Raw genomic sequence first — 12,685 nt, forward strand, 5'->3', positions numbered from 1 at the left:
TTTTATTTTTGACATTTTTTTAGTCTATATGATAAATTAAATTTTTTTATATATATTCTCTGATAAAAAAATCATTTGTTATTAATTCAGATACATGCACACAACAAAAATTTATTATAAATTAAACTTAAAAATTAAATATTTATTAAAAATAAAAAAGTTTTAGTACTGAAATCTAATTAATAAAACATTAAACTTCATGCACATACATATATGAAGTTAGTGCCTTTATAGCATAACTTCAAGGGTTTTGAATGGGTTCTACTTTTGAGAATGTGTGTTGTGTGTTAGACAAAATGGGATTTGAATGGGTTCTACTTTTGGATCCAATAAGTAGAATAATGCTATTTTAGAAGCTGAAAATTAATCATACATCTATCTTTTCACGTGGATTACTAATTCACTGGTTACACAGTGATCTCGAAATAAATAAATCTGATTTGATTGAGTGTTGTATAGTCTTTTTCTTTCAGAAACCTCACGATACATTTGATTGACTAATAATCCATAAATTATAATAATAATAATAATAATAATAAACCAAAATAAATTACATGATGATGAAAAATTAAATGACATTACACAACAAACAAGTACACTTTTATTTCTAAAGGAAAAATAAGATTCTTTTATTTCTAAAGAAGCAAAAAGTACTATAAAAAAAGTACAATCATCCCTGGTCTTTCATAGTTCGTCCTTGACATCATCTGCTTCTTTGGATTTCTTAACATCACGAGTACAAACCCTTGCTTCCGTATAAATTCTCCCTGGTCTGCAAAAGTATCCCTTCTTTGGTGCACAGTGACTATCTTGTGAGCAAATACACATTCCTTCCAACGCACACCCATCCTTGAATGTTGTCACCCCTTCTTTAAGTCCAAGCATTTGGTCTGTCCACAGGCTAGAGAAAAGACCTTGTGGATCATACTCCTCTTTAACCTTCAAAAATTTGTCTGCATTGTGATACTTCTTGATTGCTCCTAAAAATGCTAAGTTTCTATTTTTACCCCAGTGGGGTAACCCCCCATATTTGAACAATCCAATTTGTTCTATCTCTTCAAGTATGTCTTGGAAAAGCCTAGGAGCCAATGGGTCTTTACTGCGATAGTATGTGATGTCAAAATCCACAGCATCCTCTGATTTTCCGAGGTAAGCACTGGAAGCCGTAACATAGCGCATGAGAATTCCGTTTGCTGTTTCTAAGCCACACAGTGACTTTGGCTCCAACTCAACAAGCTTTTGCACATCCTCAATGAAGTTCTTTACAACAGACAATGGAATGCTGAATGCTGTTTGGTGAAAGAATTCCCCTTTGATTCTGGAGTCCCATGGACATGCTGTGAACAATCCATCATTTCGACTATCCAAACATGTCCCTGATGCCTGCATCCGGTTGCTAAATCCAACAATAGGGTACCCAAGAAAGATACCTATATTATTTGTTTAACGAAATTAATTAATATTTTTATATTGAAATTGGAAATATTCAAACTCAGAATTTCGTATGAATGCGTTAAGAGAAAGAGTACCGTTGTCAGTCAATCCATAACCAATGCCTGACAGTGTTGCTGTTATCAACTTTGCACCAACGCACTTCCCGTTAGCATCGCGTGTTGCTTCTTGAAGCTCCTCTGTTATAAGGAAGAAAATGTCAAAGTCGATCGATCATGAATTCAAATCCAACTTTGATGTAACATTTTCAATGTCAATAACTATATATAAATTAAATCTTCTTATAACATCTTTTTTATATAGTATATATTAAATACATCATGACTGTATGTATGTATCTTGGTAGAAAGATGCACAAACCTGTAGCTCTGACAACAGTTAATGCAGCGGAGAGTGTCGGGCGGAATGGAAAGAAATCGTATAAGCCATTTCCAGATGTATTAACGGAGACACGATCATCAATTCTATACACGGCCTTCTGCTGACTTGGGTACCATGTTACATCAGCAAACTCATGCTTTCTTCCAAAACTAGCCAATTCATCTCCTAAATCAGAATCATCTTTGATCAAATACGTAAGAGATCGCTTGAAGAGAGGCTCTAAATTCAGGGTAACCTGTACAAAAGTTATAACCAAACGTATCACTTACACTAACAACTCTCGGTGACTGAGTGTGGACTAACTCAACAAGTTAATATTAAGACTTGATATTTTAAAAGAAAAATGTTTGGTATACATCCTATATATGTTATCCTACATCTATAAATAAAGAGAAAGAAAAAAAATAATAAGATTTATCAGATAATAGAAAGAGAAATTAAAAAATGTTTAAAATGAAGAGTGGTTAATGTATTATTATTTATTTGAAAAATATAAAACTGATTAATAGTTGAGTTTTATTTTTTTATCATTAAATTTTTAAATTAAAAAATATGTAAATATTTTTTAATTCAACAATATAATCTTAACGGAAGTATTCAATGGTAACTATATATCAAGCTTGTATCTTTTTCGGATTGTTAGTTAGTTTCAAGTGCAGCTGTATATATTCTTATCTTATTGTTGACATGGTATCAGTTTGTTAAAGAACATTCTTTGCATTGATCGGAGATCTCTTTCATGGCTTTTACTCTCGAGACTTCTGACTCTTCTGTTACGGTCACCTCCTCCACAACCAATCCTCTTCCTCAAGACATCTCTAATGCCTATTATGTTCACCCTAACGAGAATCCCTCTGCGAAACTCATTACTGCTCTTCTTGATGGTTAGGCTCAAGCGATGACGTTGGTATTGAAGATGAAGAACAAAATTGGCTTCGTGGACTGCACGATTTCAAAACCTCATGAGCAACATCCAAACTACAGTTCTTGGAAACGATGTAACAACCTGATTCGCTCATGGATCAATCATCCGATTTCTCCTGACATCGCAACCAGCATTCTTTGGCCGAATCAAGCCTCTGAGGTGTGGAATGCTTTGCGTACCCATTTTTCCCAAGGTGATTGCGTTTGGATTCTACAATTGAACAACGATCTCTATTCCACTAAACAAGGTGATCTTTCTGTTACGAGCTATTTCACCAAATTGAGAATTTTGTGGGATAAGTTGTGTAATTTTTGTCCAATCCCTACCTGTGATGCGACTCTTGTTGGTTCTTCCAAAGCGGTTCAGCTTTTCAAGAAGTATCGTGATTGTGATACTGTTTTATGCTTTCTTCACGGATTGAATGAGCCATTTGCTTTTGCAAAATCTCAGACATTGATGCTCGATCCTCTTCCTAGTTTGGATCAGGTTTTCTCAATGATTCTTCAGCAAGAACGTCAATTGCATGTTGGTGTTCTGCCTACTCCCACTCTTCTCACTGCTCAGGCTCCACCAAATGCATCACAAGGTCGTGGCAAGGCTCCTTTCAAGTTCAATTTTGTCAAACAAGGTCATGCTCGTTTATGCACTCACTGCAATCGGACTAATCACATCATTGACACATGCTTTCTAAAGCATGGATTTCCTCCTGGATGGAAATCAAAGAAATATGTGCATGATGTTGCAATTGCTAATCTTCAACCTGAGGATGATTCAGACCCTGGTGGCATTCTTTCTAGCCTAACCAAGGATCAAATTCAGAGTTTGCTTGCCTTGTTGCCATCTGCTACGCCTACTGCCGATGCTACCAGCTCTTCAAATGTGGTTGGCTCTTCCAACCTTGTTAGCTCTAATCACATTTCTACTCAGCCTGATACAGATAATGTTTCGTGGATCCTAGATACGGGTGCTACTGATAATTTTGCTTGTTTTTTGAATCTTTTTGCATCTTATAGAGCCATTAAACCAATTCTTGTTGCATTACCTAATGGCAAGTTTCCATCTGCTTTGTTTAGAGGCATTGTTGTGCTGACTAATTCTTTAATTCTTTATGATGTTCTCTTTATTGAACATTTTTCAGTCAACATTATTTCTATTACCAAACTCACTAAAAGTCTTGATTGTCAAACTATTTTCGCTCACAAGCTTTGTTTTTTGCAGCAGATTTATGGCCAGAAGATGATTGGCACTGCTAGTACAATCTGGTTATTCTAATTCTAATTTTGTTCCTAAAATTCATTTTACTAGTACCTACACATACAGTCTTTCTTTTTCCAATGTATGGCTCTATAGATTAGGTCATCCTTCATCTTGGCGCTATGATAATATTTAGAAGCTGAATTGTAATATCCCATCTATTATTAATAAAACTTGTCACAATTGTCATTTCTCTAAACAGAGGCACTTACCTTTTTTATCTAGTACTACTATCACTAATTGTGTTTTTGATCTAGTGCATGTTGATATTTGGGGCTCCTACTCGGTTCCTTCCATACAAGGCCATAAATATTTCTTGACTATTGTAGATGAACACTCAAAATTCACTTGGTTGAAACTCATGAAAACTAAGTCTGAAACTAGGCAGCACCTTGTTAATTTTGTCTTTCATTCAAACACAATTTAACAAAACAATCAAAATTATTAGAAGTGATAATGGTGTTGAGTTTTCCATGTCTTCATTTTATGATTCAAAGGGAATTTTGCATCAAAAATTGTGTGTTGAGACTCCTCAACAAAATGGAGTCATTGTGAGAAAGCACCAACACATTCTTAACATTGCAAGGTCTTTGATGTTTCCATCTCATCTCCCTCTTTCTTTTTGGTCTTTTTCAGTTGCACATGCTGTCCATATTCTAAACATGTTGTCATACAAAATTTTAAAATCTAAATCACCTCATTTTCTTCTTTATAATACCAATCCTAATTTTCAATCCCTAAGAGTGTTTGGGTCTCTTTGTTTTGCATCCATCATTCCATCTCATAGAACCAAATTCCAATCTAGAGCTCAAAAATGCATTTACCTTGGTCACTCATTTGGCACCAAAGGTTATCTCTTACATAATTTGCAAGCAAGAGAACTTTTAATCTCAAGACATGTTTTCTATGAGACCATTTTTCCATTTCATACTACCTCCCCTCCTCCTTCTCCTACTGACAGTATGTTTACACTTCCTCTCCCTGTTTTTCATACTGGTTCGGACTTGTCCTCTTTACCAACCAATCCTACAGAATCAAATAATTCTACACCTAATTCTGCCCCAGTTCTTTCAGAAACAATTTCTGCAGACTCGGGTTCAATTCCTGTCTCTACCTCATAAACAATTTCTGTTTCTAATTCCATTGTTCCTGCTTTTTCTCCTATTGATTCAGGTCCTACTAGAATATCTACCAGAATTAAAAATCCACCCATTTATTTGAAGGATTATCAATGTAATCTTTTACATACTCTTAGTACTGCACATTCATCTTCAGGTACACCCTTTCCCCTTTCTCAATTTACTTCCTTTCATCATTTATCATCACCACATGCAGCATATTTACTCTCCTTGTCCACCATTTCTGAACCTCATACATATGCACAAGTTGTGAAATATCCTAGTTGGCAAGAAGGAATGGATAAAGAAATTGAAGCTTTACAAAACAATAACACATGGATCCTCACTGAATTACCTCTTGATAAGAAACTTGTTGGTTGCAAATGGATTTATAAGATTAAAAGGAAATCTGATGGTAGCAATGAAAGATTTAAGGCTAGGTTGGTTGCCAAAGGGTACACTCAATTAGAGGGTGTGGATTATAATGAAACTTTTTCACTTGTTGTAAAGCTTACTTCTGTTTGGCTAGTGCTTGCCTTAGCTGCTACAAAACATTGGCATTTACATCAATTAGATGTTAATAATGTGTTTTTACATGGTGATTTGATAGAAGATGTTTACATGAAAGTTCCTCCTGGGTTTACCACTGCTAATTATGAACTAGTTTGCAAGTTCCAAAAATCTTTATATGGATTAAAACAAGCAAATAGGCAATGGAATGCTAAGCTTACTGCTGCCCTCATTTCTTTGGGTCTCCATCAATCTTCTTCTGATTATTCTCTGTTTGTGAAGAATCAGAATTCTCATATTAGCATTCTCCTAGTTTATGTTGATGATGTGGTTTTGACTGGTAACCATCTTGAAGAAATTAATTATGTAAAGAGTTTTTTGGACCAACAGTTTAGGATCAAGGATCTAGGAGAACTTAAATTTTTTCTTGGCTTAGAGGTGGCTCGATCCAAGTCTGGAATTGTTCTATCTCAGCGCAAATATGCCTTGGAGTTAATAACCGATGTTGGCTTGTTAGGCTGCAAGCCTATTTTGGTTCCCATGTACCTAATTCCAAACTTTATGCTACAGTTGGTGTTCTCTTATCCGATCCATCAAGTTATCGAAGACTTATTGGCAGGCTAATATATTTGACTAAAACCAGACCCGATTTATGCTTTGCTGTGCAAAAATTGAGTCAATGTTTGTCCAATTTGACACAGTCACATATGGATGCAGCTCGACGCATTCTGAAATTCATCAAAGGATGTCCAGGGAAAGGTTTTTTTTTTTTTTTCTCTTCAGCTAGTGACTTCAAGCTTCGAGATTCTAGTGATTTAGATCGGGCAGCTTGCCCAGAAACAAGGAAATCTATCACTGATTTTTCCATCTTCTTTGGTTCCTCTATTGTGTCTTGGAAATCAAAGAAGCAACCTACCATTTCTAGATCATCATCAGAGGCAGAGTATTGGCCCTTGACAATCACTGCCTGTGAACTCCAATGGTTAAGCTATTTGCTCATTGATATGCATCAAGAAACTTCTTTGTCGATTATTCTATATTGTGACAACCAATCAACCATCAAAATAGCTCGAAATCCAATGTTTCATGAGCCAGCTTAAGGGGGCTGTTAATATATTTCATTCGCTATCATTTATTGTAAATATGTTTGGTACAACTGTTAGTTAGTTTCAAGTACAGCTGTTAGCATAGTTGTCAAGTTGTCAAATGACTTGTATATATTCTTATTCTATTGTTGAATTCAATTGAGGAATTCATTTTACCAATTCATTCTGTTAACATTTATTTGTGCTGCATTAGTTCAAGAAAAGAAAAAAATGTCTGCTTTTAACTACTCTTATCCGTCAAGATAAAAAAGTATTGCAACATAATTAGACGATTTTCTTTAGGTAATTAGACAGTTTTTTATTTAACAAAGGTTTTTACTTGGTATATACATGTAAATAAAATACATTTTTACATTTTTATTTAATTATAAATAATCATAAAATATTATAAAAAAATTATTGTTAGTTGGTTGTTTTTTAAATTTGTTGACCAATTCAAGTTTTGACAAAAAAAAAATGCTGACTAATTCAAGTTGAAGTTACATATATAATCAATCTTAAGCTACCTACTAACCGGTATTGGCATTTTTAATTTAATAAACTCCCCCAGATAATGCCATTTGGAAGGGAAGTTTTATGACATAAAATTACTGTTTTTTTAACAAATGACATAAAATTACTCTTCCAATCTCAAAATGTATATTTTATTGGAACGTTGAAATGCCTTACTTTTCTTTTTATTTTTTTTAACCGTGTTCCTGTGTGTATATATAAAACTAAAGTAATCAGGAATGAGATTAAATCATTAAAATGTGAAAATATATATATATATATATATATATATATATATATATATATAATTTTTAATTATTTATATATAAATACGTCTATAGAATAAGGTTTTTCTATGATAAGAAAAAGGCTCTAAAGTATATGTACATCAGGCATATTTAATGAGTGTGAGAAAAAAAAAAGTCAGTTTTAATTATATAGCCATATATAAATAGTTAAAATTTTATATTTAAAATTAATTTTGATTATTTATTTTAGTTGTATAACTAAATTTCAGTCCTTTTATATTTATTTATGTTCTATATGTGTGTGATTAGTAAAATATTTTCACTCTTCTGATAAAAGTATTGCTACATATGCACAATTTAGATTATTTTTTTTTAAAAGGTAGTTTTACTTGGTTTAATTACATGTAGCAATATTTAGAAAATTTCAAAAGTATCCAACTAATTAATTGCATGTAATTAAATTAATTGGATACTTCTGAAATTTGTTGACCAAGTCAAGTTACATAGTCTGTTAAGCTATCTAATAAAGGATATATTGCCATTGTTAAATTAATAAGGTCTCAGATCGAGATATTGCAGAAATCCACTCTTTAATTTATCTGTCTCTCAAAATGAATGTATATTTTATTTGAATGTTATTATGCCTTATTGTTATTTTTAATTATCTAAAGTGTATAATTAAAACCGATAGCTCAAGCATCTGGTGTTTCCGGGATCCGTTAAAATTTAGTATTGTATAATTGTATTGCATAGAAAGGATGAGCAGTAAAGTAATTAGATCTATTAAAAAATGATTACATTGATTTAAAAGAGTTTGAGCTGGTTGAGTATAAAATTACTTAATTTACCTGGTACGGTTGAAATCAGAAATGAGAAAGGTGAAAACAAAGTTGTTGTGGATAATTTAATTACCTGGGAAATAACTCCAAGAACCCCGAGAGAAACTCGCGCTGCATTGAGATGTTGTTGGTGAGATTCGTCAAGGTTACGAACCTTAGCATATCCATCTTCAGGTCCAGCTGGAGTAACAATGCGTATCTGGAGCACATACTCGTGAACCGCGCTTCCTTTGCCCCACAAAGTGCTTCCATGAGCACCTGTACCCATGAGTCCACCAATGGTTAAACCCCACCAATATGGTGTGTATGGCAAGGCCAATCCAGCCTCTGCAGACTTGCTGATTATCTCTCTCAGTGACACGCCACTCTGCACCGTCATCGTCCTTGCCTCCTTGTCAATCTTCAATACCTTGTTTAGATTCTTAGTGCTTATTAGCAACCCTTTTTCGCCATCAGGGCAAACCAGCTTGGGAATGCTGTGGGAGAAGCGTGTGGCGGCTTTCACTTTTCTTTTGTTCTTCGAAGCTGAGGCCACCGCGGATATGAGCTCCTCCTCTGTGTTTGGGTAAATAACCTCAGCGGCGTGGCAAATGCTTCGGTCAGGAAAGACGCCATAGGTGTTGGTGATGGTGCAGTCTGTGTTCTTTGAAGAGCACTGAATTGGATCCTCTGGAGGAGTTGCAATCACTCCTCCACAGATCATAAATACGAACAAGATAAGAAAACTGTTTTTAGTTGATGAAATTGGCATAGTCATAGCTACTTAAAACTGTACGTTTATCTTCTTACCCTTACCCTGCATTATGCTGTTTATATAGTGGGAGGGATGCGACCGTCCCATAATAATAATAATAATTGAATGCATGGTGCATGATCCAATGATGGGCTAAGATCAACATTAATTATCTCCATTTTATAATCATCAAGAATACACACACATTTGTATTTTTATTTTTTGTTTTTCTTTTTTAAAAATTGTTTTCATTTTTAAAATATTAAAATTTTAAAAACATGTTTAATTTAACTTCTTATTTTCAAGATATAAAAACAGTGAAAATACATTTTTTTAAAAAAAAGAAAACTTATTTTTTTTAAATTCCTTACAATTGTATTTTTATTTTACATGTTCCTAATTTCAACTGAAGATTGTATTGTTTTTAGATTTTGAATTCGTTTGGTAAAATATTTTTAATAAAAATGAAAATAAAATTTCAACCAAACAAATCTCAATTATCATTTTCCATTTTCAACCACCAAACCAAGAATCTTCGGATCTCATATTATTTTATTAACAAAATATTAGACTTAGTCAATTAGTCAAGTAATCGAGGTTTAGACGTGTGATTAGTTTATGATAAATAGTTAAATACAGTCGCAACTTACATATTGATAATCTTATTAATTAAATTTTATATTATAAATTTAAGGTTCCATTTTTCAATGAGATCACGTGCGTCTCTAGCTATTATTCTTTTTTTTTTCTTTGTAACCCATGATCGATCTACCATTATTTGGTGCTTATTTTTGAAAATAATTTTAAAAAAATTAAATTGTTAATTATTTCTAAAATGTCCTATTTCAGAAATAATTAACAATTTAAATTTTATTTAGAATTTAAATATTCTTTTATGTTAAATTATTCTTTATGTTATGATTTTAAAAATTTAAATATCCAGTACAATTAATTTTATTTTTTTTCGTTTTAAATCTTAAGTATTATAGTATTTTGAAATTTATTCTCTTCAATTTTTTAGATTTATTTTTTTTTCTCATAGTTTTAAATTACTTATATTTATATTTAAATTTTAAAAAAATATTAAAAAATATTAATTTATTAATTTTTGTTAAAAATATCTATCAAATCCACGGTCTCTGCCCCCTTCCTTTACACTCACCCTTTTCCAACAACTATATTCTCCAAATTGAAATTTTTTTACTTAACGAAAATAATAGTGATGTATCAGTCAATATATACGGACACCAATACTGTACGTAGGTTATGATCGAATTTTTCGGGATTCCTCGGGCAACTTCATTGCAGCTTAATTTCTCAGCAAAATTTTGGGTGATTGCTCTACTATATATATATATATATATATATGTGCAGAACTTTGGGCGCTTTAAATATCTGTCCTTCAAATTAAATTGTTTGCTAAGACTATACTATAAAAAGGATAGATGGTTTAAAATCTTTAATGGCCGTATTGTTTTGGTACATCGAAAAACTTTTACATTGGATAAAAATTAAAGTTAAAGATAATGATTTCTATAGGTCCACAAGAAATTTTTAAAGGTAAAATTAAAATAATAATATTTAGACACTCTTAAATATATCAAACACTCCATTAACACTCTTAATTTTTTTTTATCTCTTTTTTATTACATTATTTACCTTATATTATCTATCTTATTTATATTTTTCTCCCACTCTTCTATTATCTCTTTAAGTGTCTATTACCATTGCGTGTTATTTTTTGATCTATAAAATTATAAGATTATAAGACCCACGTGAAGTCAAAACGGACAATTCAAATACTGGTGACCTTAAGTCCATAACAATAAATCATGTAACGTGCCAAAAACTAGTGGCCATTTTGGTTTTCTTAATAATGATACTCCCAATTGCCACCCCTTGTCTTAGGCTCTTAGCATTATATACGACAAGCCAATAGAAGCATTATTGGTCGTGAGTGGGATGTTAGGTGGCATCACGTGCACATAAATGGATTTTTTGTGGCTCTTAGACGGAATGGTAATGGATGGTTAGAGTCATACATAAATAAATATACTTAATTATTTGATTAGTATATTTTTAACCTAGACATTTTAAAATAATTGTTTGACTTTATATGTATAATATTGAAAATTGAAACTTTACAAAAATCTTTCTGACTCAATTATACTTACTAGGCATGATATGGGATTTAACACGTGGATTTGGTAATTCACCCTTCAACCTCAAGTTATCAATTAGGAAGACAACTCATAGTGGTACACTTCTGCAATGCTTAGGATTCTTTATTATAATGTAAATTACGCTATTAAATTAATTTACTTCTTTTTAAGATCACAAAGTTAATTCATTTCATTGAAGATAACATTTGAATACAATATGAAATATAATTGAAAATTTTGAAGCTAGCTTTCAACCGTATCACCTTAGTCATGGTATGAGCAACATACTGAATTTGACAAAAATGTTAAAACTTCTAAACATTTTCTTAGAATGCCATAATAAATTAAATTAATCTACTTGCTCTTCTTTATAAGTTCCCCGTATATATGAAATATATGCCAACTTGCCGAGGTCTCATAATGACAAGTAAGCAAATTTTCTATTTTGAACAGTTGAAGGTTGATGGCGTGCATGTATTCAGTTCATACAAGTAAGACATTAATATATTATATTCTATTTAAAGTTTCTCTCTATAATATCACGTGCTTAGGTTAGCCACCTCATATTTATTAATAGTATTTATTTATTTATTTCATAATAATTATGTTTGACAAAAATAATTTAAAAATTAATTAAAATTTGAAAATTTAGTTGAAAGTTGACAATCTAACTAATTAGTAATATAATTATTAAACTAATTTATTAAATTATAAATATTTGATAAAATTATGTTTTAAAATAATTGATAAACATGAAATAATACAAAAATAGCTAGACATATCTATACAATATTTTTATATAATTTTTAATTTTATTTTATATATAAAAAATATTTTGGAGTAATTAGAATTTGTTTATAATTAATTTTAAATTCTTATAATTTGTATTTAAATTTTATTATTTTAATTGTATTTTTTTAGTCTAATTGTTATTTTTCACATCATGCATATTTTTAGTCAAACAGCAGTGCGTGCATAGTTGGTGATGATTTTGAAGACGTCACAGCACTCTCCCGCATTATGATGAGCAACAACTTCAGCTTCTTCTTCGACACTTCTATAGCTTGATTGTGGTCCCACCACATGGAGCTATAGTGCTAATAATAATTAGAAGAAGAGGACGGAGAAAGAATAACTATCAAGCACATTTTTAATCGTTTTTAGCCGCTAATGTTTATAATTATTAATAACATGTATTTTCATTAATAATTATAATTTTTTAAAACATAAAGAACAAAATTGAAACAAATAAGTCATTTGATCATTGGGTTTTGGTTTAGTTTTTTATTTTTACCCTCAGTCACGTTGCCTAACCCTTTTCACCCCTTGACGCTGCTTTCCTTAATAGTGCTCTCTCTCTCGTTCGAACCCTGCTGCCGTTAGTTGTTCACCAATCGCTACTCGCCATTGCCTTGGTCATTCTATGAGTTCTCTTTCTCTCTCTCTCTTGTTATGTCACTCTTTC

General features: G+C 31.9%; 1 protein-coding gene across 1 annotated transcript; it reads right to left on the reverse strand.

The window, feature by feature from the left end:
• Positions 1–511: 511 nt before the first annotated feature.
• On the reverse strand, positions 512–9,207 carry LOC100791439 (probable L-gulonolactone oxidase 6). Its single transcript, XM_003521776.5, has 4 exons — positions 8,399–9,207; positions 1,813–2,068; positions 1,530–1,631; positions 512–1,430 (listed from the first exon to the last, which is right to left on the reverse strand). Exons 1-4 carry the CDS (start codon positions 9,080–9,082, stop codon positions 685–687), a joined length of 1,788 nt encoding a protein of 595 aa, XP_003521824.2. The 5' UTR covers positions 9,083–9,207; the 3' UTR covers positions 512–684.
• Between the last annotated feature and the right edge of the window lie 3,478 nt (positions 9,208–12,685).

This window comes from Glycine max, chromosome 3 (genome assembly GCF_000004515.6).
Source record: "Glycine max cultivar Williams 82 chromosome 3, Glycine_max_v4.0, whole genome shotgun sequence".
NCBI lineage: Eukaryota > Viridiplantae > Streptophyta > Magnoliopsida > Fabales > Fabaceae > Glycine > Glycine max.

Coding starts and splice junctions, on each gene's coding strand:
- LOC100791439 (XM_003521776.5), bottom strand. CDS start 9,082: ATGACTATGCCAATTTCATCAACTAAAAACAGTTTTCTTATCTTGTTC. Junction 2,069..8,398: donor TTCTTGGAGTTATTTCCCAG/GTAATTAAATTA, acceptor ACTTTTGTACAG/GTTACCCTGAATTTAGAGCC. Junction 1,431..1,529: donor TTATGGATTGACTGACAACG/GTACTCTTTCTC, acceptor CAAATAATATAG/GTATCTTTCTTGGGTACCCT.